The sequence below is a fragment of the Staurois parvus genome, unplaced genomic scaffold (assembly GCF_062004578.1).
Source record: "Staurois parvus isolate SC_StPar_1 unplaced genomic scaffold, SC_StPar_1.0 ptg000860l, whole genome shotgun sequence".
Classification (NCBI taxonomy): domain Eukaryota; kingdom Metazoa; phylum Chordata; class Amphibia; order Anura; family Ranidae; genus Staurois; species Staurois parvus.
The window spans coordinates 3634610-3659814 of NW_028318656.1; the positions used below are offsets into that span (position 1 = coordinate 3634610).

Sequence of the window (25205 nt, forward strand, 5' to 3'; positions counted from 1 at the left end):
GTGTCCTCCGGACACAGTGGAACACCGATCGTTGGATGGGACCTCTATGCGAGGTCCCGATCATGTGATTACTGATTGCCCAATCAGTGATCACATGCAGAGTAGTAAGCAAGATGTCACAAGTGACATCATTGCTTACTACGTGTGAAATCTGTGAATGATCACAGAGGTCACATGATACAAGGCTATTCACAACAGCCTTCTACCATGTGACAAGCTGTGACCAATCACAGCTCGCACAGTAGTTCTCAATGACTGCAAGAATGCAGCCAGAGAGAAGGAGAAATTATTGCTTTTACAGCCTTTATGGGTGTAAAAGCAAGCAGTGTAAAAAAAAAAAATCTTCATCACCCCCCACAAGTAGTAGCGTCACCATGGTGACACTGTACTGCTAGGGTGACAGTCTGTAAAAAAACAAATAATAATATAAAAAAATACAAAAAAAAATGTAAAAAATGTTTAAAAATTATAATTTTTGGTTATAAACTAATTTAGGTTATTTTTTTTTTTTACTAAAAAGATAACAGAATAAATGTTGGCCAAGATTTATGATGAAATACTATTTACAAAGTTTTATAAGAAAAACACTTTTTTTCAACATTTTTGAACTTTCATTTACATAGCAAAAAAAATAAAAATTCCAGCGGTGAATAAATACCACCAAAATAAAGCTTTATCTGTCTCAAAAAAATGCTAAAAAATTCATATGGGTACAGTGTTGCATGACTGCGCAATTGTCATTCAAAGTGTGATAGTGCTGAAAATTGGCCTAGACAGGAAGGGGGTAAAAGTGTCCGGACTGGAAGTGGTTAAAGAATGTTCATATTCCTGATATAGTTACATAGTTAGTCTGGCTGAAAAAAGACAAAAGTCCCACCAGTTCAACCATTAAAAAAAATGGCACCTTTGAGGAAAGGGTACTCAAAAATGACAGGTACCAGCTCTCACTTCTGCAGCGATCGCCTAGGTGATCAGAAGCGGAAGTTGTCCTCCTCCCTCCCTCCCCATAGTCTTCTGGGACACGTGACAGGTCCCAGAAGACTACAGGACCATTCACAAAGCACATGCACAGTAGGCACCCTGCTGTTAAGCCGCAAGCTGTCACAGCCGGGTGCCCACACTGAAGATGCCGGTGCTGGGAACACAGGGTGGCCGGTGAAACGGGCTGTGGGGGGGCCACTGTGGGACCGAGGGACAGGTAAGTGGCTGTTTTTTAAAAGTCAGCAGCTACAGTTTTTGTAGCTGCTGACTTTTATTTTTTTATATTTTCATTGGAACTCCGCTTTAATAATGTTACATGGTTACGTAGTTGGTCTGGCTGAAAAAAGACAAAAGTCCATCCAGTTCAAAAAAAAAGTTAAAATCCTACACCCACAGTTGATCCAGAGGAAGGCAAAAAAAACCCCCAGCAAAACATGATATATGCCTGCTGTACCATATACTTGTCTTAAAAAGAATCATGTTCTTTGTATTGCTTCCTTTGTTTGAAACACATAGTGCTCCTGCCAGACCCTCTTCTTTCCTATTTCAGACCGACCACACTAGGCATGAGAGCACATTCATCCTAGTGTGGTCAGTTTTCTTGCTGTGCTGGGAGAACAGCCTGCCCTGTCCTCCAATGGGCAAGACTTTTGCTGACACCCTCCCTGTACAGCCATTAATTGGGAAGATCAGTGTGCTGCTGTTTCTCCACCCTCACCTTTCTAAGCAACTTATACAGAACAGAGATTACAGTATGTGATCACTTATGAAAAAAGGTATTTAAAAAGTTTTTTTATATCTATACACAAATGTTTTCCCTTTTATTTCTATTTTAAATAGGGATGCACCAAAATTTCGGTAGCCGAAACGTTTCGGCTGATAACACCCCTATCGGCCTAAGCACTGATGCAAGTACTGAAAATAACCCCGCCCCTCGCTGCGTGTCTGCCGCTGCTCGGTGGTTCCCAGCCTTACCTGAGGAACCCCCAAATGATCCCGGCGCTGGGCATAGAGATAAGTGAAGGAAAGATGGCCTCCACTCATCTCTATGTCCTTGGAGGACTGGAGCGATGTCACTTCCGATTCCGGCGCCTTGTAAACAAAGCCATTTTTTTATTTTTTTAAAGCACTAGATCAGGGGTCTCCAAACTATGGCCCTCCAGGTGTTGAGGAACTGCAAGTCCCATGAGGCCTTACAAGACTCTTGACAGCCACAGGCAAGACTCCCAGAGGCAGAGGCATGATGGGACTTGTAGTACTTCAACAGCTGAAGGGCCATAGTTTAGAGATCCCTGCACTAGATCAATGCTAGATCTAATGGTTTACATTGTAGAGGAGAGATGTGGGGTCTTATTGACCCCATATCTCTCCATAAAGAGGACCTGTCACTACTTATTTCTATCACAAAGGATGCATGCATTCCTTGTGATAGGAATAAAAGTGATTAAAAAGAGACAGTGTAAAAAAAAAAAAAAAAAGTCTAAAGTGCCCCCGTCCCCCCGTGCTCGCACGTAGTGGTGAACGCATATGTAGGCCACGCCCACATATGTAAACGGTGTTCAAACCACACATGTTAGGTATCGCCACAAACGTCAAAGCAAGAGCAATAATTCTAGAACCGGCATTCATCTGTAACTTTACACTGGTAACCTGTCGAAATTTTTAAAGCGTCACCCATGGAGATTTTTAAGTACCGTGGTTTGTCGCCATTCCACGAGCTTTCGCAATTTTAAAGCATGACATGTTGGGTATCTATTTACGCGGCGTAACATCATCTTTCATATTTTGCCAAACAATTTGGGTTTATATTGTGGTTTTTTTTTTTAATCATTAAATGTGTATTTTTTTCCAAAAAAATTTAGTTTGAAAAATTTATTACATTTTTAAAAACTGTCCGTTTCGGGTTTCGGCCAAGTGCATCCTGAATTTTTGGTTTCGGCACCAGAATTTTCGTTTCGGTGCGCCAATAATTTTAAACTGAATGGGTTGTTTTACGAGGTGAGGGTTCACCAATGTTTCTGGGTCTTCGTGACGCTGCCAAAAGTGATTATACCTACAGATCAGAATACAGTTGTAGTCAAGTTGCAAATGAAAAAGAATAAATAAAAATGTGTCTTATCTGGGGTATTTGACATCCAGGACATTTTTACCACCCTTCTTATGTATATGAAATAAATATTTGCAGTATCATCTGTAAAGGAATAATAATAACAGAAAAGAAATGCAGATAGTGACGTGTGCTGTCCCCAGACATTGTAGTGTGTTTAGTGTAGATGCATACAACGACTCACTGTCAGCTGCCCTTGACTCCCTGGCACCCCTAACCACACATAGCATCAGACCCCGACCGCTTCAACCCTGGCAAAACGGCCACACGAAATGCCTCAAATGACGTAGTCGCACGCTGGAGCGTTTATGGCACGAAACCAGATCCCCTCCCGCGTTCTCCCTCTATAAAGCCGCCTACCTCGCCTACACCACTTCCCTCCATGCCGCCAAGCAAGTCTATTTCATAACCCTTATCCGCACCCTCTCCACCTGTCCTCGTCGGCTCTTCTCCACTTTCAAATCCCTGCTCTCTCCCCCCCCCCCCCCCCCACCCACCCAGTACCTCACTCACCGCCCACGAGATTGCCACTCACTTCCAAAACAAGATTGACGCAATCCGTAAGGACATTGTCAACTCACAATACACCTCTCCACCCAGCCTCCCGCCCTCCTTCAACCCCTCAACCCTCCCCTCCCCTGACCTCATAGTCGCACTACCCCCCCCCCCCCCCACTATACCTAACGCCCCACACATCATCACCTCCCCACCACTCCGATCCTTCAGTCCAACTACCCCTGAGGAGGTCTCTAAGGTCTTCATTGAAGCCCGCCTCACCACCTGCCCCCTGGACCCTATCCCCTCACAGCTCCTCCAGTCACCCCCCCCCCTCCATTCGCTCCCTCACCCACATCTTCAATCTCTCCCTCTCCACCGGCACCTTCCCCTCCCCTCTAAAGCACGCACACATCACCCACATACTCAAAAAACCCTCCCTTGACCCCACTAACCTTAACAACCTTAGACCCATCTCCTTGTTGCCCTTCACTTCCAAGCTCCTTGAGCGCCTGGCCTACAATCGCCTAAGTGCCCACCTCACTGATAACAACCTACTTGACCCTACAGTCTGGCTTCCGCCCCCTGCACTCCACCGAAACCGCCCTTCTTAAAATCACCAATGACCTGCTAACTGCCAAAGCCAATGGCCACTATTCTATCCTCCTGCTCCTCGACCTCTCCGCGGCCTTCGACACTGTTGACCACCCTCTCCTCCTTGCCAAACTGCACTCCTTTGGCATCAAGGATGCTGCTCTCTCCTGGTTCGCCTCCTACCTTTCCCAAAGCTCCTTCAGCGTCACCTACAACACTGCCACCTCCCCCTCCCTCCCCCTCTCTATCGGGGTCCCCCAAGGCTCTGTCCTTGGGCCCCTCCTCTTCTCCATCTATACCTCCTCCCTTGGCAAACTTATTCACTCCCACAGCTTCAATTACCACCTCTATGCCGACGACACCAAAATGTACCTCTCCACCCCCACCTCACCCCCTCACTCTCTGCCCGCATCGCCCACCTCCTAAACGACATATCAGACTGGATGTCGCTTCATTTCCTCTAACTTAACCTATCCAAAACCGAGCTCCTGGTCTTCCCCCCACCCCGTGCCCCCCCCCCATCCTCTCCATCACTACTAACAACGCCACCATCTCTCCCACCCCACATGCCAAAGTCTTCGGTGTCACCCTGGACTCCGACCTCTCCTTCCTACCCCACATCCAACTGCTATCTATATCTTGCAGGCTCCGCCTCCGCAACATCTCCAAGATACGCACATTCCTCACCCCAGACACCACCAAACAACTCGTACACTCCCTCATCATCTCACGCCTGGACTATTGCAATTCCCTTCTCACTGGCCTACCCAAACGAATGCTATCCCCACTCCAGTCGATCGTAAACTCAGCGGCCAGACTCATCCACCTCACCAAGCGCTCCACATCTGCCTCCCCCCTCTGCCAATCTCTTCATTGGCTCCCGATTGCCCAGCGCATCAAGTTCAAGCTGCTAACTCTGACCTACAAGGCCATTCACAATGCCGCCCTGAACTACATAACTGACCTGATACCCAGATACTACCCTACCCGTGCCCTCCGCTCCTCACAGGACCTCCTACTCTCTAGCTCCCTGGTCTCCTCCTCCCACTCCTGATTGCAGGACTTCTCCAGGACTTCCCCATCCTCTGGAATTACCTACTCCAATCCATCAGACTGTCACCTACCCTCCTCACCTTCAGGCGCACCCTGAAAACCCTCCTCTTCAGGGAAGCCTACCCCAACCTCACCTAACACCCGACCTCACCTAACAACTAACCTCCTTCACTCCACCCACCACTCCATCCCCCACAGCCATCTCCTCCTGTACCACCTTCCCCTCCCTCCTAGATTGTAAGCTCGAAAGAGCAGGGCCCTCGAACCCCTCGTGTATTGTATTGTTACTGTCTTGTCTCATGTTCTGTCCCCCTTGCTACTGTACAGCGCTGAGCATACCCTTTGGCGCTATATAAATACTGTATAATAATAATAATAATGTAACCCCCATGGTGGACAGCGTGGGTCAGTTTGCTATTCTTACTGTTCAAGGAACCCCAGGAAACCCTAGGATTCCACAGAAACCTGGTTGGGAAAGAATGCTCCATAGTATCCATCTCCATTCTCGGCCTAAAAGGATATGTAAGAAAGAGCTGGGCCAGCACAGAGAGTAAAGCTGACCATACATAGCTCAGTTTTTTTTCAATCAGCCAGTGAGCTGTATGGAAAACACTGAACTGATTCCCCTTCCACACATTCAAGGTGGATGCAGGAATTCTCCCTGCTGTGTCATTGTACTAGGTGGTATCAAAAAGGTTCCAGACTAGTTTTGCAACACGCCAACAGATGGCAACACAAGGCTGCATGCACAGTTACAGGGAGCACCGACCATTATAAGTTAGTGTGCCAAAAGACAATTCAATCAGGGCTGCAGCGCTTAGCAGTGTATTCTGACAGCTGAGAAGCCCTGCTGACTCCTCAGCTGTCAGAATACAAGGTGGTATCAGAACATTTCCAGACTAGTTTTGCAACACGCCAACAGATGGCAACACAAGGCTGCATGCACAGTTACAGGGAACACCGACCATCATAATTCTGTGTGCCAAAATACAATTCAATCAGGGCTGCAGCCTATAGGCTGCAGCGCTGAGCAGTGTATTCTGACAGCTGAGAAGCCCAGCTGACTCCTCAGCTGTCAGAATACAAGGTGGTATCAGAACATTTCCAGACTAGTTTTGCAACACGCCAACAGATGGCAGCACAAGGCTGCACGCACAGTTACAGGGAGCACCGACCTTCATAAGTCAGTATGCCAAAAGACAATTCAATCAGGGCTGCAGCGCTTAGCAGTGTATTCTGACAGCTGAGAAGCCCAGTTGACTCCTCAGCTGTCAGAATAAAGGTGGTATCAAAAAGTTTCCAGACTAGTTTTGCAACATGCCAACAGATGGAAACACAAGGCTGCATGTACAGTTACAGGGAGCACCAACCTTCATAAGTCAGTGTGCCAAAAGACACCATCCTGTGTACATCGAAAGGGTCACCCACTGCACACTGACGGAGTTCTTGGCAGACTTATGAAAGTTAGTGCTCTCTGTGAATGTGTGTGCAGCCTTGTGCTGCCATCTGTTGGCATGTTACAAAACCTTTTGATACCACCTTGTATTCTGACAGCTGAGGAGTCAGCTGGGCTTCTCAGCTGTCAGAATACACTGCTCAGCGCTGCAGCCTATGATTGAATTCAAGTTTTCCAGCAACCCTGTTCATGAGCAATTGATCAAGAGATTGACTGCTCTAGAACAGGACTGGCCATAGATGTATTGAAATTTGGCCAGTCCCTGCTGAACAGGCTGACTTTGGATGCATCTATGGCAGTATTTGTCAACCTTTTGTCAGACAAGATACCCTTTAAAATTATGCACAATCCCGAGGCATCCCATTCTGAAATGTAAAAAATCGAAACTAATAGTTTTGCATAATGTGACTGCAGAGCTCAATCTCAGTCCCGTGAAGACTGAGACTGAGCTCGGCAGTCAGCTTCTGTAGCTTTTGCAACAATTGTTTTATTCCGGGTCACGATCCTGCGCAATGTCCTTGTGTCTCTTTCGGTCAGTTGACCGCGATGACTACGCTTATGACTATCAGACGACATTTTCCTGGAAACTATATATGCCGTCATAACCTTTGATACTGTACCTCACGACATGGCAAATACATTGGCAACTTCAGTCACAGAGGCCCCAGCTAAACGGCACCAACAATTTTCCCTCTATGAAGCTCAGTAAGCTCTGACATGACTCCGTATTACCAGCAGCACACGCAGTGAATGAGGAAAGTGATGCTTCCGACCTGTTAGCTAGGTGTCTCATCACACAGCGGAAGCAAAAGAATATTACATTGCTTCCACTTTCAACGCAAAACATACCATCACTTTCACACCTGCAAATTATGTAGTGTTTCCATATTTTTGTCCATCCCCGGTATCTGACTGGTTTGATCCCCTGACCCCTATGTCATTACTGTTGTCCTCCAGTGTAGTATTTGGCAGTAGGAACCACTGAGCCCACTGGGGTACCAGAAATTCTTTGTCGGACATGCTTCAGTTTCCACCGTTTTTTTTTTCTTAGCAACAGAGTCTATTAGGTGCTTCTGGTAGTTAAAATGATTGTAAACCGCTGACATGAAATGTGAACAAAGCAAATCCTATTATAATGTGTACTTGCCTCAATCCAAAGCTCTAAGTGTCATATCTCTCTGTTATCTTCCCCTGCTATCTGCATGAGTACCTTCTAAGAGGTTGTCAACACTAGATGATCGCAGAAGATGACCCCGCCCCCCAGTACACAGCAGGTGATTGACAGGCTCGGCTGTCTATGGTTCCCTGGGAGTGAATGTAGAGGGGGATGTGTCCATTCCCTCCACTCAGGTCTCAGATTATACTGAGCTCTCTTCTCTAGTCTGTGCAGTGTGTGCCCAGATTACCCAAGTCGGATCTACAGGTACAACTTATGTAGGAGGATTTGTTTAATCTCTGTGTATCACCTGAGGCCAGTCACTATAGTAGATATATGTAAGGGTTTACAACCACTTAACTACTTCCCATCGGCCCTATAGCAAATATACTGATTTTGCATTTCCGGGTAGGGGGCGGACGCACCCGGTGATCACGGAGCATTACCGACGGAGGGAGAGAACTGTAAGTAAAAAATACAGTTCTCTCCCCTGTCAGCTCCTGCACACTGCTATGCATGGCTTTCAGCATCACACAAGAAACATCTCATGATGTGCAAAAGCAAAGAGTTCTCTTCTGTAAACATACTGATCGCATTGGTTACAGAAAGATTTCAAAACTTCTAAATGTTTCAGTGAGCACTGTTGGGGCCATAATCTGGAAGTGGAAAGAACATCATCTCACCTTAAACCAGCCAGGACCAGGTGCACCTCGCAAGATTTCTGACAGAGGAGTGAAAAGAATTATCAGAAGAGCTGTCCAAGAGCCAAGGACCACTTGTGGAGAGCTTCAGAAAGACCTGAAATTAGCAGGTTCAATTGCTTCAAAGAAAACAATAATTAATGCACTCAACCACCATGGCCTGTATGCTCGCTCACCACACAAGACTCCATTGCTGAAGAAAAAGCATGTTGAAGGTCGTTTAACGTTTGCTGCACAACATTTAGACAAGCCTGTGAAATACTTGGAGAATATAGTCTGGTCAGATGAGACCAAAATGGAACTCTTTGGATGCCATAATACACACCATGTTTGGAGGTCAAATAGTACTGCACATCACCCCAAAAACACCATCCCAACCGTGAAACATGGAGGTGGGAACATCATGCTGTGGGGCTGTTTTTCAGCATACGGTAATAGCAAACTTCATGTCATTGAAGGAAAGATGAATGCAAAAAAAGGTAGCAATTCATTCTTGATAAAAATCTGCCGCCATCTACCTGGATGATGAAGATGAAACGAGGGTGGACATTTCAGCAAGACAATGAACCCAAACACAAGGCCAAGGAAACTCAATTCCTTTCAAAGAAAGAAAATAAAGCTGCTGTAATGGCCCAGCCAATCACCTGACTTGAATCCAATAGAAAATCTATGGAAACTACTAAAGATCAGAGTTCATAGAAGAGACCCACGGAGCTTTCAAGATTTGAAGACTGTGTGGAAGAATGGGCCAAAATCACATCTGAGCAATGCATGCCACTAGTTTCTCCATACAGGAGGCATCTTGAAGCTGTCGTTACCAACAAAGGATTTTATATGAAGTATTAAATACATTTCAGTTAGTGTGTTCAATACTTTTTCCCTGTGTCATTCCATTTTATTACACATAACCTAATTTCTGAACTCATTTGTTTTGGTTTTTGTATGTATGGATTGCATGGATTGTTACCGACGTGAAAACTTCATGTCATTAACACCTTTAGAAATGTATTTACTGAGACAAATGGTGACGTATTCAATACTTATTTTACCCGCTGTACATATATTATAACTTGGTGCACAAAACGCCACTCCTGTCTAATAAGGTGCGTCAAACCTAATTATGACCGCTGTAAATTAAAGGGCCACATGGATAGCCCATATCAGCATAATATACTCTCTGAAAATCATCAAGGGAACCCTCAATGCAGTTTAGTGTGCAAAGTCCATGAGTGCCCCCCCCACACACACTTGCGGTCCGCCAGGAGATAAAAATCAGCACCTTCGACAGTAGGTAGCAAATAGAAAGTAGCCTGCAAGCAGTTTACAGCAAAGCCAGTGAGCACAGCTCAGAGCTAGATGTCAAAATAGTGGAAGAAAGGCAAAGCTGCAGTAGGGAGTCAATCATAATCATGAGCAGTCCAGCGTTCACATGCACATCATGATCTCCATGGAAGCACTCTGATTGGGAGTCTCCTGCACAATAATCTCGCCATTCATTGGCTAGATCCCTTTCCTGCTGTGCTGTATTGAGTAACTGACTTCACATTCCTCCAGAGCAACTCACCTACATTTGACAGGCTGTTTCGGTCACAAGATATAGGTGCCCACAGTTACTGGTGGCCGGTGGGCAGTAGGATGTCGGCATGGCTCAGGAGCCTGTATGTGGTGACATAGGCATGTCAACGCATTTTAACCGCTTCGATACCGGGCACTTTTACCCCCTTCCTGCCCAGGCCAGTTTTCAGGTTTCAGCGCTCTCACACTTTGAATGACAATTGCGCGGTCATACAACATTGCGCCCAAACTAAAATTTTATAATTTTCTTCACACAACTAGAGCTTTCTTTTGGTGGTATTTAATCACTGCCGGGGTTTTTATTGTTTGCTAAATTAACAAAAAAAAAACGAAAATTTTGAAAAAAAAATTATTTCTTTGTTTCTGTTCTGAAAGTTTGCAAACAAATAATTGTTCTTCATAAATCTAGGCCAAGATGTATTCTGCTACATTTCTTTGATGAAAATAACCCAAATTAGGATGTATTTAGTTTGTAGGAAAGTTATAGAGTTTACAAACTATGAGATATATCTGAATATTGATCAATCCTGAAGTACTGACGGCCAATCTAATTTCTTGAGGTCCAAGAATATCAGAACAGTACAGATATCCCCCAAATGTCAGGACAGTACAGATATCCCCCAAATGTCAGAACAGTACAGATATCCCCCAAATGTCAGAACAGTACAGATATCCCCCAAATGTCAGCACAGTACAGATATCCCCCAAATGTCAGGACAGTACAGATATCCCCGAATGTCAGCACAGTACAGATATCCCCCAAATGTCAGGACAGTACAGATATCCCTCAAATGTCAGCACGGTACAGATATCCCCCAAATGTCAGCACGGTACAGATATCCCCCAAATGTCAGCACGGTACAGATATCCCCCAAATGTCAGGACGGTACAGATATCCCCCAAATGTCAGGACGGTACAGATATCCCCCAAATGTCAGAACAGTACAGATATCCCCCAAATGTCAGCACGGTACAGATATCCCCCAAATGTCAGAACGGTACAGATATCCCCCAAATGTCAGAACGGTACAGATATCCCCCAAATGTCAGAACGGTACAGATATCCCCCAAATGTCAGAACGGTACAGATGTCCCCAAATTGTCAGCACAGTACAGATATCCCCCAAATGTCAGCACGGTACAGATATCCCCCAAATGTCAGCACGGTACAGATATCCCCCAAATGTCAGCACGGTACAGATATCCCCCAAATGTCAGAACGGTACAGATATCCCCCAAATGTCAGAACGGTACAGATATCCCCCAAATGACCTTTTTGCAAAGTAGACAGTCTGACGTATTTCATAAGAGGCATGGCAAGTTTTTTGAAGTTGTACGTTTTTGTCATACTTTTTCGGAATATTAAAAAACTAAAAAAATTATCTTCACTATTTTTTTTTTTTTTTTACATACGGTCACCAGTGCAGTACAGCGTCATCATATAACTGGCATGGCGGTGATCAGGGACACTGACTGGTGACAGTATGAAAAAAAAAAAAGTATAATTTGTTATTTTTTATTAGTTTTAATGTTTTATTGCATTTTTTTCTCTTTTTTTAAGATTTTTTTTTCATATTTCACTATGACCAAAGTAGTATAATGTTACCATAGTAACATTGTACTACTTTGGGAAAGTGATCAGTATTTTGTTTTTTTTACATAATTTGCTTATAGCAAAGAATTACTTTTCTATAAGCAAGCATTTACCTGGATGACATCGATTCATTCAGGTTTTTTTTTTTTTGTGCTTAGCTGTGATTTGTCCACGGCTAATCACATGACACAACTGGGCTGTGATTGGCTGAGCTTGTGCATGTGATCGCTGTGACCATTCACAGCTAGACACACTAGTATACAATGGATGGCATGAAAGGAAGCCATCCATTGTATACAAATGTCATGTGACCTGCTGTGATTGGTCACAGCAGGTCACATGGTAATGGCAACAGGGCCGGTACACAGATCTGTCATGGGCCGTGTCCGAGGTACACGGCCGGTGACAGATCGCACCACAGAGCGGCCCTGCGGGCAGGTGCACTGCGCATGCCTGAAAGGACGCCACATGGCGTCCACATGGAGGGACGAAGTGTTTTGCCGGCCGCCTTTCTGCTATTGGCCAGGAGGGAATCGGTAACCCATTGCACCATGAGTTTCGTCAGGCAGCCTGTGGAACCCTTGAAATCATTTTTCAGTTTTGGGGAACCCTTGCTAAAACTCATTCATTGGAGTGAAAGTGGGAAAAATGACTCCTACATTGGTGACCCATAGGAAAAATGCCCCCCTTACAAAGATGTTCTGAATGCCACCTTTAAAATGGCTACAAAGATCATGCCCCTGGCTGGGCCATGTGGTATTGGCCCTGGGCACCATCAAATGAGAAGTCAGTTAGCCACAGCCCTAGCAAACTCTCGAAGAACCCTAGGGTTCCAAGGAACCCTGGTTGAGAATGACTTTTCTGGAGTATTATCTGCACCAAATCTATGCCAAGGAGCCAGCTCCAAGCTCCAGAGCCTTGCCAGCACTCGTTGTGAGCTTTGCAAAGCTGGTATGTGAAGATGTGTCAACACACATCCACCGTCTCCTGTGCTCAGGGACTCAGATCAGAAGAAGGCCAATCGAATAAAATGATAAAATGTTCACCCAACACTGACTAAAGGTTATGCGGCTCTAACACGAAGCTGGGGAAGCTAGATATAGACTGTAGTAGAGAACAAAAAACAAAGCGCACCAACCTTGCGCATTACATTCTTCCTCGGAGCTGATCGAGGAAGAAGGGACCCCCCCTTTGAAACGCGTCAGCTTGACCAAGAGTTTATCTCCCATCCGGAAGGAACTTGCACGTGTCTCCTAACCCTGTGTTTGGTTTTGGATGTTATATGCCTTTTTTTACTGCTACTCTTGTGAGTATAATTCATCAATAAATGTACGAATTGTTTACTGTGGTAATGCGCAAGGTTGGTGCGCTTTGTTTTTTGTTATCTACTAATGTGAAGATGTGTGTCCAGCTCATATTTTCTCCTTTCCTTACAGAAAGATGTGGCGGATGTGGTAAAAGAATTGTCGGACTGCTCTGAGGACAGCAGCGAGGCTCAGTCAGATTCGCAGGGCTCAGAGCACAGCACCTCCAGCAGCAGCAGCACCAGTGCCGCCAGCAACAAGGACAGGAGGAGGAGTTGCTGGAAGAGGAAAGGTAAGAATCTCTCCCGTTACCGACTGCATATGGAATAAAACCGCACTTGGGCTGCACTGTAGGCCTCAGCAGCACTCACCAAGTTTTTGATGATAGTTTCTGCTACCTAGGTGATCACAAGGGTAGCTCAAGAATCTGCAGGGCGACTCAAGAATATGCAGGGCGACTCGAGAATCTGCAGGGCGACTGTACACAGCACCAGGGCTTTCCGCGCAGAGTAAATACAGTGGAACTTAAAGCGGAGCTCCACCCAAAAGGGGAAGTTCCGCTTTAAGGACTGCTCCCCCGCTTCCCGTTAACCACTTGCCGTCTGCCTGCTGTTTATAAATGGCAGGGCAGTGGCAGTGCAGGGGCGGGTTGCTATTCATAAACGGCACCCGCCTTTTCTGGCTGTGCGCGCTCCCTGGGAGCGCGCAGCACCGCGATCTGGTGCCCGCTGTGTCCTCCGGACACAGTCAAACACCGATCGTCAGACGGGACCTCTGTACGAGGTCCCGATCATGTAATCACTGATTTGCCAATCAGTGATCACATGCAAAGTAGTAAGCAGGATGTCACTTGTGACATCATTGCTTACTACGTGTGAAATCTGTGAATGATCACAGAGGTCACATGGTACAGGGCTATTCACAACAGCCTTGTACCATGTGACAAGCTGTGACCAATCACAGCTCACTCAGTACTTCTCAATGACTGCAAGAATGCAGACAGAGAAAGAGAAATGATTGCTTTTACATCCTATATGGGTGTAAAAGCAATCAGTGTACTGCTAGGGTGACAGTATGTAAAAAAAAATAAAAAATAATAATATAAAAAAATAAAATAAAAATGTAAAAAAAAAATGTTTAAAATTATAATTTTTGGTTATAAACTAATTTGGATTTTTTTTTTTTACTAAAAAAATAACGGAATAAATTTTGGCCAAGATTTATGATGAAATATTATTTATTTGCAAAATTTTATTAAAAAAAAACACTTTTTTTCAAAATTTTTGGACGTTTTCATTTACATAGCAAAAAAAATAAAAATCCCAGCGGTGAATAAATACCACCAAAATAAAGCTTTATCTGTCTCAAAAAAATGGTAAAAAATTCATATGGGTATGCGGTCATGCAATACTGTACCCATATGAATTTTTTACCATTTTTTTGAGACAGATAAAGCTTTATTTTGGTGGTATTTATTCACCGCTGGGATTTTGTTTTGAATTGTCATTCAAAGTGTGATAGCTCTGAAAGCTGAAAATTGCCCTGGACAGGAAGGGGGTGAAAGTGTCCGGACAGGAAGTGGTTAAGGATTGGCACCTTTTGGAGAGCGGGTACCCGATTTTGACAGGTACCCACTCCCACTTCCGGTCTAATCGCCTAGGCGATCGGAAGCGGATGGTGTCCTCACTTCCTCCCTCCCTGTAGTCTTTTGGAACACGTGACAGATCCCAGAAGACTACAGGACCATTCATGAAGTGCAGCTCTACTCGCACATGTGCAGTGGGTACCCGGCTGTGAAGCCGCAAGCTATCACAGCCGGGTGCCCACACTGAAGATGCCGGCCTCCTGGAATACAGGACGGCCGGTGAAACGAGCTGCGGGGGACACACCGCAGGACCGAGGGACAGGTAAGTGGCTGTTTTTTTAAAGTCAGCAGCTACAGTTTTTGTAGCTGCTGACTTTTATTTTTTGATAGGTTGAGTGGAACTCCGCTTTAAATTGCACAAGCTCAAGCGCCCGTGTTCAAGAGTCCGTAGAGGGAGCTGGCATCCCCACCTTTTTTTCAGCAGTAAAACCAGTTCATTTGCTTGCCCCAGGTGAATGTTGTGGTTGAACAGCTTTTAACATATTCTACAACACTTCTGCAGAAATTGGATAAGACTTCCTTGGAAGAGGCCAGGGCTTCATTACTATGACACCAGCGTATTGCTAAGACTGTACATCAGGTGGAACTGAGAAGAGGAACTGGACCATTTTCATTGGGATCCACTTCACTCTTGGCTAGGTGTCGTCAGACCCTTTGTAGGTGGAAGACCTAACAAATGCCTCCTCATGGAGTAAAGGATTACACAGTGTAAAATATATTTCAGTATTACTTACAAGGGTTCATCTTGTTATAAAAAGCAGAGATGAGGAGAGATAATGTCTGCAATAAGGTGCCCTTTTATGAAACCTGAGGGTCGTTGCTGATCTGAGATCATTAGTGGTTTAGGAAACAGAGATGATCAGCGGAGAACATGTTCTCTGCTGATCATCTCAGCACACAGACGGCCCGTGTATGAAGGAGCGATGTCAGCCTTTCATTGGCGATCTGGGTGAAAATTCTCCCTCCAGATTCTCCAGCGCAGAGGTGGAGAATCGGGGGAACCGCAAACGAAGCAGCGGTAATTTATGGTGTTTGATCTCTTACTGTAATCTCGTGAGATTACAGTAACAGCAGCCGTTTTCTAGCGTTCAAAGCGTTTGTAGATTGCTTCTTCCCTCAGGAGAAGCGTTCTACACCGCTTCATAAAAAGGCATTCAGAGGAGATCTGTCTCCTCTGAGAATGCCAGCAGTCCTTTACCACTGCATGATAAAAGGACACCTTTGTAGGGATGCACCAAAAGTTCGGCGGCCGAAACATATTGGGCAAAAATAGCCCCATCTGCATTTTGCCAAAAAGAAAAAGTGAGCTGGTACAGGTGCCGATAACACTGTTCAACAGGTAAAAAAAGTTTTGGGCATAAAATTAGCTAATCTTACATAATTTTGGGGTGCTGAAAACGAAAATGACCCTAAAAAATGTTGATTGGCTCTAGTTTCCATGATATATTCACCCATCTAATGACGTAAGCCATTCAAAATTATGATGCAACTTCAGCTGCATATTGCGCAATTGATACTGGTGACCAATAGAAAATTGCATGTATACTGAGATGATGCAATATTAGCCTTTAATTACATCACTTCACTGCATAAAAGCTGCAGTATCTGTAGCTGATTGTAGTTGGACAGCGTCTTTACATTTAGTTTTATGCTTATATAGGCTACTCAGTAATGCCTCGAACTTGTGTGAATAAAGCAGATAATTTCTGCTATATCTGCGGTGAAATAACTTTTATCTCACAAAAAAGGAGGATAACAGGAATGATTAAGAAAGCCTACAACTTGTATTTTGGCTGCAAGATAGGAGACCAGGACAAGAGCTGGGCACCACATATATGCTGCAATTCTTGTGGGACGGCACTGGAGCAATGGTTGAATGGAAAAAAGGCATCTATGCCTTTCGCTGTGCCAATGATTTGGAGAGAGCCAACAGATCATGTTAGTAATTGTTACTTTTGTATGGTGCCTCCAATTGTAAAAGGGCTAAATAAGAAGAAAAAGTTATCTGTGCACTATCCAAATATTCCATCGGCAATACGTCCAGTTCCTCATGGAGAGGGGCTACCAATTCCTAAAGCACCAGAATCCTTCGTGGTTGAGTCAAGTGAGGAAGAACCTGAAGCCTGTAGTCACGTGCAGTTGTAAGAGATAGCCCTTTCCTCGAATACAAGAGAAAAGCCAAGAGAAGCAAAACCGACACAAACTGAAGACAAAACTAGTGAGAATCCTAAGTATTAAAATGATTCAACTTAGCTTATGGCTATAATTTTTCTTGGTAATCCTATGCAATATATTATGCCATTTAGGCTTTGTTATGTAGTCAATATCACTTGCTTTATATTTGTGGAAAGACATCTATCTATATAATTATTGTGCATTATGTAGTCATTACGCCTATAGTAGAAAACTTTCCATTTACAGAAAAACTAGAGCCAATTGACAAATTTCATTGTTATATTTGAACTCAGAATGTGAAATTCATTAAGAAATGGATCCTTTTGTTTCCAAAACTGGCAAAAAATAAAAATTTGTTGAACAGTGTAATGAGAGAAAAAGTGAGCCGGTACAGGTGCCGATAATGAGAGAAAAAGTGAGCCAATACAGGTGCCGATAATGAGAGAAAAAGTGAGGCAATACAGGTGCCGATAATGAGAGCAAAAGTGAACCGATACAGGTGCCGATAATGAGAGACCCGGCCCCAATGAGGGACAGACTGACTATTTGGCCGGAGGGTTTTGGGGGCTGTGTGTACTGCAGATGGAGGGGGGAAAGCAGAGAAAGACAAGAGAGGAGGTAAGCCGTTGTTAGGTGCCGCCTGGCAGTGTCTCTAGCAGCCCACAGCACGGATTTCCTCTGCGTGTCACGGGCACGGGAGTCCATTCAAATGAATGGGCTCTCGTGCCCGAGCAAAACTCTGGCCACATAGGTCTGAACGGGGGGTAAATATCCCCCCTGTGGCTGCAATAATCAGTTGCAGAAGCATACTTTCTACTTTGTTAGTTTTTCATATCTTTTAATCATTTTAAGTCCGATATCTTGTTCCTTTTTCAAGGATTTCTCAAGCCCTGATGAATGGGGGTAACTTTAAGCCTCCAAAATGTGTCTGCAAACATTTCATTAGAAAGTAGATATATATTTGCAGTCTAAACCAATAATATGGCACTTTTGTTTCCTCTGTGGACCCTGCAGGAAGGTAAAAAATGTGAGATGGTGTAGCGCTATATAAAATAACAGAAGCTGTGACAAATTGTGCTAAAAACCACACAGGGACCTCATAAAGGACCAATTGAGTGACCTAAACAATTGATAAAGTGAACCCAATCCCTGTAGGGATACAACCAATGTGACCCCTGGTACCCAATAACTGGGACACAAATTGTCAGGGATCCGGGTGTGACCAAAAATGTGTGGACTGACACAGGAAAGTAGCAGGCTTCAGGAACACAGGCGTAGTCAGGGCTGGAGAGGTGAAATGGTCAGGCGGGCCGTAAGGTACTGTCAGGCACTGCCCAGCGGGATCTCTAGTGACCCACAGAACAGGATTCCCCAGGGCACGGAGTCTAAGCCCCAGTTTGCCTTTTCACCAGAGCCCCTGATGGTGGGGATGGACTTGGCGCAGGACTGAGACTAGGTCACGGCCCCTGAGTGCACCCAACTGTGGTAGAGGGGTCCGCCGAGGGTATGTACCGGGGGAAAGCCTGATGTGAAGGGACTGGCAGGTTTGGACAGTAGTGACTGGATCCGTGCAGGATGGATGTATCGTCTGGGTAGCGTCAGGCGTAGTCAGGCAGGCCAGGTCAGCAACGTGCGGGCAGTGAGGTACCGGAGGAGCAGGCAGAGAATAGTCAGGGTCACAAGCCGGGTTCAGTAACTCACGGGCAGCGCGGTACAGAGGATCAGGCAGAAGGATGGTCAGGCAAGCCAGGGGTTCAACAGGAGACGGTCAGCAGAGGTCAGGATCAAAGCAGGGTCAGCAACTAGGCAGGAACACAGGATACCAGGTACAGGGTCTCATGGGAAACATACACCAAGGCACTGACTGCAGGTCTGGCCATTCCTAAAATACACCTCCTGCAATCAGCCCCAGGTGTTGGCTGATTGCAGGAGTGAGCTTCTGGCTGCTGAGAGCACCCGCTGGTCAGCCCCGGTACTGCAGCCCACACGGCAGGTGAGTCCCACCAGTGCTGAGTCCATTCCTGACACAAATCTATATAAATATAAATGTGGATCCCTGCAGAGGGATAAAATACACCTCTGTGCTCAAAAAATACACAACACTGATAATATATAACACAAATCACAATCGTGCAAACAGTCCAATTTCTGTGAGAATGAACGGACACAGCGCTTCACTCCTTTTGGTCATGCATCGCATTCAATGTGGGTGTCCAACACACTGATATGTGACCACAAAATGGCTGCAGTGGCCTCTCACCTCCCCTCGGCGACCCCTCAGGGCCACAAAGCCTTTCGGATCACATCAGGATCCTCCCTGTATAAGCACTCCTTTCAGCCTGGTGTCCTGGGCACTAAGACCCCACTGGTATCCTGTATCACCACTGTAGTTATTTCCTCCGACAGGTAAGTGAATAGGCAGGTAGGCACTCTCATAATGATAATCTCTCAATAGCCCATAGAACAAGAGAAAGACACATTCTCCAAAGTGTAAAACCGTTTTTTAATCCCAAGATTAGATAAGGCAAAATATACTCTCACATTTGGTAGAACATAACAAGCTTTTCCCCATGTGCTGGGTGTATTGCATGAAAAGGTGTACCAAAATGGCGCCACGCCGGAAGTACGTCACCACACTTTGCCGTCGACTCGTTGCGTCACGCTTCCACGTGACTTCATCAGGACTGATGGTACCATATATAGTGAATGCAGGGTCCAGGGAGACCAGATATAGTGAATGCAGGGTCCGGGGAGAGCGGATATAGTGAATGCAGGGTCCAGGGAGACCGGATATAGTGAATGCAGGGTCCAGGGAGACCGGATATAGTGAATGCAGGGTCCAGGGAGACCGGATATAGTGAATGCAGGGTCCGGGGAGAGCGGATATAGTGAATGCAGGGTCCGGGGAGAGCGGATATAGTGAATGCAGGGTCCGGGGAGAGCGGATATAGTGAATGCGGGGTCCGGGGAGAGCGGATATAGTGAATGCGGGGTCCGGAGAGAGCAGATATAGTGAATGCGGGGTCCGGAGAGAGCAGATATAGTGAATGCGGGGTCCGGGGAGAGCAGATATAGTGAATGCGGGGTCCGGGGAGAGCAGATATAGTGAATGCGGGGTCCGGAGAGACCGGATATAGTGATTGCGGGGTCCGGGGAGAGCGGATATAGTGATTGCAGGGTCCGGGGAGAGCGGATATAGTGAATGCAGGGTTCGGGGAGACCGGATATAGTGAATGCAGGGTTCGGGGAGACCGGATATAGTGAATGCAGGGTTCGGGGAGACCGGATATAGTGAATGCAGGGTCCGGGGAGACCGGATATAGTGAATGCAGGGTCCGGGGAGAGCGGATATAGTGAATGCAGGGTCCGGGGAGACCGGATATAGTGAATGCAGGGTCCGGAGAGAGCAGATATAGTGAATGCAGGGTCCGGAGAGAGCAGATATAGTGAATGCAGGGTCCGGGGATACCAGATATAGTGAATGCAGGGTCTGGAGAGAGCAGATATAGTGAATGCAGGGTCCGGAGAGAGCAGATATAGTGAATGCAGGGTCCGGAGAGACCGGATATAGTGATTGCAGGGTCCGGGGAGAGCGGATATAGTGAATGCAGGGTTCGGGGAGACCGGATATAGTGAATGCAGGGTTCGGGGAGACCGGATATAGTGAATGCAGGGTTCGGGGAGACCGGATATAGTGAATGCAGGGTTCGGGGAGACCGGATATAGTGAATGCAGTGTCCGGGGAGAGCAGATATAGTGAATGCAGGGTCCGGGGAGACCAGATATAGTGAATGCGGGGTCCGGGGAGACCAGATATAGTGAATGCAGGGTCCGGGGAGACCAGATATAGTGAATGCAGGGTCCGGGGAGACCAGATATAGTGAATGCAGGGTCCGGGGAGACCAGATATAGTGAATGCAGGGTCCGGGGAGACCAGATATAGTGAATGCAGGGTCCGGGGAGAGCAGATATAGTGAATGCAGGGTCCGGGGAGAGCAGATATAGTGAATGCGGGGTCCGGGGAGACCAGATATAGTGAATGCGGGGTCCGGGGTTTAGTAACACTTTGCGCTTACAATAAAGCTTACCTATAGGTTGAATGAATATCTCTCATACATGCACGGTTTAGGAGATATTCGCTTGTTTGGCAGCCGGAGATGTCACCTGAGCATGCATCCTGAAGGAAAGTCATACCCGTGTGGTTCCTTCAGGCTGTGACTCCCGCTCACGTGCGCAAGAGTGGCATCAGCGCGGCTCGGCCATTCAAGCAGCTCGCGAACCCGGAAGGAAGATCGGGTGAAGATGGAAGCCTCTGCCATGGTGACACCGTGATACTGGAAGGCTCCATTTCAAGGTACGTCTGTGCGGTGCGTATAGCACATTATGCCTTTACCTTGCAGGGAGCATTTTTTTTTTGACCGTTTACTACCGCTTTAACAGTCTCATCTATCTCTCCGGGACTTCATCGGGGGGGGTTTGTGTTCCTGGGTCTGCACACCTACTTTGGTTACTGTGTATTGTTCCCACTCTCATATTATTGTTTTTCTGGAGACACAACAGCTGGATATTTGTGGTTCTGGAATCAGCCTCTGCAGGTCTGCTATTCTGGACACCCCGTTTCTGGGGACACAACCTATCTAGAGACACAGCTGATGTATATCTCTGTATACTCTTGATGAGGAATAGAGTCCTTGAGAACATGACATCACCAGGCAAAATATATATACGTGTCTGAAACAGGAAACCGATATGTAGAAACCACCACTTCCTTATTAGCGCCAAAGAATCAACGTATACCAGAAAAACAAAAAACTGCGAGCTGTGAGATTGTACCGGCGGGCTCGGAGGATTTGGAGGGAATTACAGGCTGTAGCGGAGGATCTGATAAGTGTGGAAAGACTGCGGAGACCATGGACAGACGACGGCAAGCTTCAGGTGAGACCAGCACACTGTTATAGCCGCACATTTCAAGTGCGCTGATCCAGGGCAACCAATCAGAAAATGTCACTCGCATACGTAACTGCCGAAAAATTGCCACCTGTGCCAGGCCTGTCTGTCGTTCTATATACAGTATATTTGATCTTTCTGTCATACATTGGAAGAAAAAAAATGCAACTGCTCCAGACAGTATAACGGAGTTAGATAAATAGGATGGGAGCTGGAGAGACATAATCTCACCTGTCCTTGTATATTGGTTTTATAAGTGCCACACCCCTATTTAATCAGAAAGATATAAAAACCCTTACCCCTGGTACACACCTATGCGGCCATGCGGGCCGCGTTTTGTTCGGGCACGAGAGCCCATTCATTTAAATGAACTCCCGTGCCCCGTGACACCGAGGGAAAGAAGTCCCTGCGCTACTGTGGAAAACGCAGCCCACACGGGAACCTCGGTTCCCAGTACGGTTGCGTTTCCTAGTGTGGGCAGCGTGCCATTAGAACTAACGGCACCAGCCTGCGGGTTCGCAGTTTTCTGTGCGTGTAGTGCGGCTGCACGGATTTTCGTGCAGATCCGCAGCAGCACCACCCGCACAGATGTGAACCGGGGGAAACAGAGAAAAAACTAATGGGGCTTTTAACCGCCTTCCGCCCGCCATATAGTAATATGACGGACAGAAGGCGGTTCTCTCGTTCTGGGAGGACGTCATATGACGTCCTCCCATTCTCACCGTGCATGCGCGGATCCTGGAGCGCGCAGCACGGTGATTGGTGGTGCGCTGTGTCCCTCAAGCACACAGCAGGTCACCGATCCACAGAAAGAGCCGAAGATGTCCGCTCGGTCATGTGATCAGCTGTGTCCAATCACAGCCGATCACATGTAAACAGGGAAATGCCGGTTATCGGCATTTCTCTCCCCACAAGCTGTCACGCTGACAGAGGAGAGGAGAGCCGGTAATCGGCATTCCTCGGAGGGGACATCCACACTGATCATCAGTGTGCCCTGATGATCTGTGTAGCCCCAGCAGTGCAATCTGTCAGTGTCCATCAGTGCCAGCTCTCAGTGTTCATCCATGCCACCTGGCAGTGCCACTTTTCAGTGCCCATCTGAGCTGCCTTTCAGTGTCACTCATCATTGCCAGTCAGTGCCACCTATCAATGCAAGTCAGTGCCGCCTATCAGTGCTGCCAATCAGTACCAGTCAGTGCCACCTATCAGTGTGCATCAGTGCCACCTAACAGTGCTAGTCAGTGCTGCCTATCAGTGCCTTATAGGAGCGCTGCCTTTCAGTGCCTATCAGTGATACCTGTCAATGCCCATCAGTGCCACCTACCAGTGCCACCTGTTAGTGTCCATCAGTGCAGCCTTATTAGCGCACATCAGTGAAGGAGAAAAATCACTTATTTACAAAATTTTATAACAAAAACTAAGAAAAAACTTTTTTTCAAAATTTTCAGTGGTTTTTGGTTTGTTTAAGAAAAAATAAAAAACCCAGAGGTGATTAAATACCACCAAAAGAAAGCTCTGTCACAAAAAAATGATAAAAATTTCATATGGGTACAGTGTTGCATGATTGCGCAATTGTCATTCAAAGTGTTAGAGCACTGAAAGCTGGAAATTGGCCTGGGCAGGAAGGGAGTATAAGTGCCCTGTAGGGGAGTGGTTAAAGCACCATACCATATGAAAGTATAAAGATGCACGACATGAACACACTAGATAAATAGAACATGTTTTATTGTAATTTATAAAAAAAAACAAAAAAAAATACATAAGTGGTAAGAGAGACCAATGGGTATAGCGGAGGAAATTCAAATGCATAAACTGGGCCGTCCTTTAATTGGCTTGCAATGGGAATTAAAATAAAACAAAAAAAATGTGGACTTTAACCACTTACCCTCCAGAGGATTCCCCCGCCCCTTCCTGACCAGGCCATTCTTTCGCGATATGGCGCTGCGTTATTTTAACTGAGAATTGCGCGGTCATGCAATGCTGCACCCAAATGAAATTTATGTTCTTTTTTTCCCCACAAATAGAGCTTTCGTTTTGTGGTATTTGATCGCTTTTGCATTTTTATGCTATAAACAAAAAAAGACTGACAAGTTTGAAAAAAATAAACTATATTTTTGACTTGTTGCTATAAAATATAGCCAGTAAAAAAATGTAAATCAAATTTCATCATAAATTTAGGCCAAAATGTATTCTGCGACATATCTTTGCTACAAAAAAAATCCAAACACGTGTAAATTAATTGGTTTACGTGAAAGTTACAGTGCTCACAAATGGCGGTATAGATACTGGAATGTTTCTTTTTAATACTAGTAATGGCGGCGATCAGCGACTTATAGCAGGACTACGGCGGGCATTCTGACACGGGGGGGGGGGGGGGGGGAACTGACTAACTGCCACTGACATCCCGATGACACTAATGCAGTGTCATGTGCTAATAAAAAGCACTGGTCAGGAAGGGGTTAATATCTGGGGAGATCAAAGGGTTAACTGTGTGCTGTATGTGTTTTACTAGAGAAACATGCTGCTTTGTATTTCTCTGCTGTGTATGTTACTGATGGCAGGAGAGAGACCCGTGTTTACACACAGATCCCTACCCTGTCACTGTTTCTTGGTGAGTACTGCGTGCCGACGGGGAAACTCCAGACGGGACCTATATATATATATATAATATATATATATATATATATAATATATATATACATATATATATATATATAATATACAGTTGCAAGAAAAGGTATGTGAACCCCTTGGGATTACGTGGAGTTTTGCATGAATTGGGCATAAAATGTGCTCTGAACTTCATCTAAGTCACAACAATAGAAGAACACAGTCTGCTGAACATATTACTACACAAACATTAGATGTTGCCATGGTTTAATTGCACATAACATGTAAACATTCACAGTGCAGGGAGGAAAAAGTATGTGAGGCCCTAGCTTAATGACTTCTCCCAGAGCTAATTGGAGCCAGGAGTGAGCCAACCTTGACTCCAGTCAGTGTGATGATATTGGATGTGTTGCTGACAGCTGTCCTGCCCTTAGAAAACACACACCTGTTTTGGGTTTACTGGTTTCAAGAAGCACTGTCTGATGTGAACCGTGTCTCGCAGAAAAGAGCTCTCAGAAGACCTACGATCAAGAATTGTTGACTTGCATGAAGCTGGAAAGGGTTACAAAAGTATCTCCAAAAGCCTTGATGTTCATGTGTCCACAGTAAGACAGACTGTCTAGAAATGGAGAAGGTTTAGCACTGTTGCTATTCTCCATAGGTGTGGTCGTCCTGTAAAAATGACTGCAAGAGCACAGCGCAGAATGCTGCATGAGGTAAAGAAGAATCCCAGAATGTCAGCTAAAGACCTACAGAAATCTCTGGCACATGCTAACATTTTTGTTGACACATCTACAATAAGGAAAACATTA

At 45.7% G+C, this 25205-nt stretch overlaps 1 protein-coding gene across 1 annotated transcript in view; it reads left to right on the top strand.

Annotated features, from left to right (window-relative positions):
• Positions 1-25205, top strand: part of ASXL2 (ASXL transcriptional regulator 2) — a 229216-nt gene that overhangs the window by 83673 nt on the left and 120338 nt on the right. The window contains exon 4 of the mRNA XM_089655663.1: positions 13149-13308. Coding sequence (XP_089511789.1) covers positions 13149-13308 — 160 coding nt within the window. The remainder of the gene's footprint in view (positions 1-13148; positions 13309-25205) is intronic.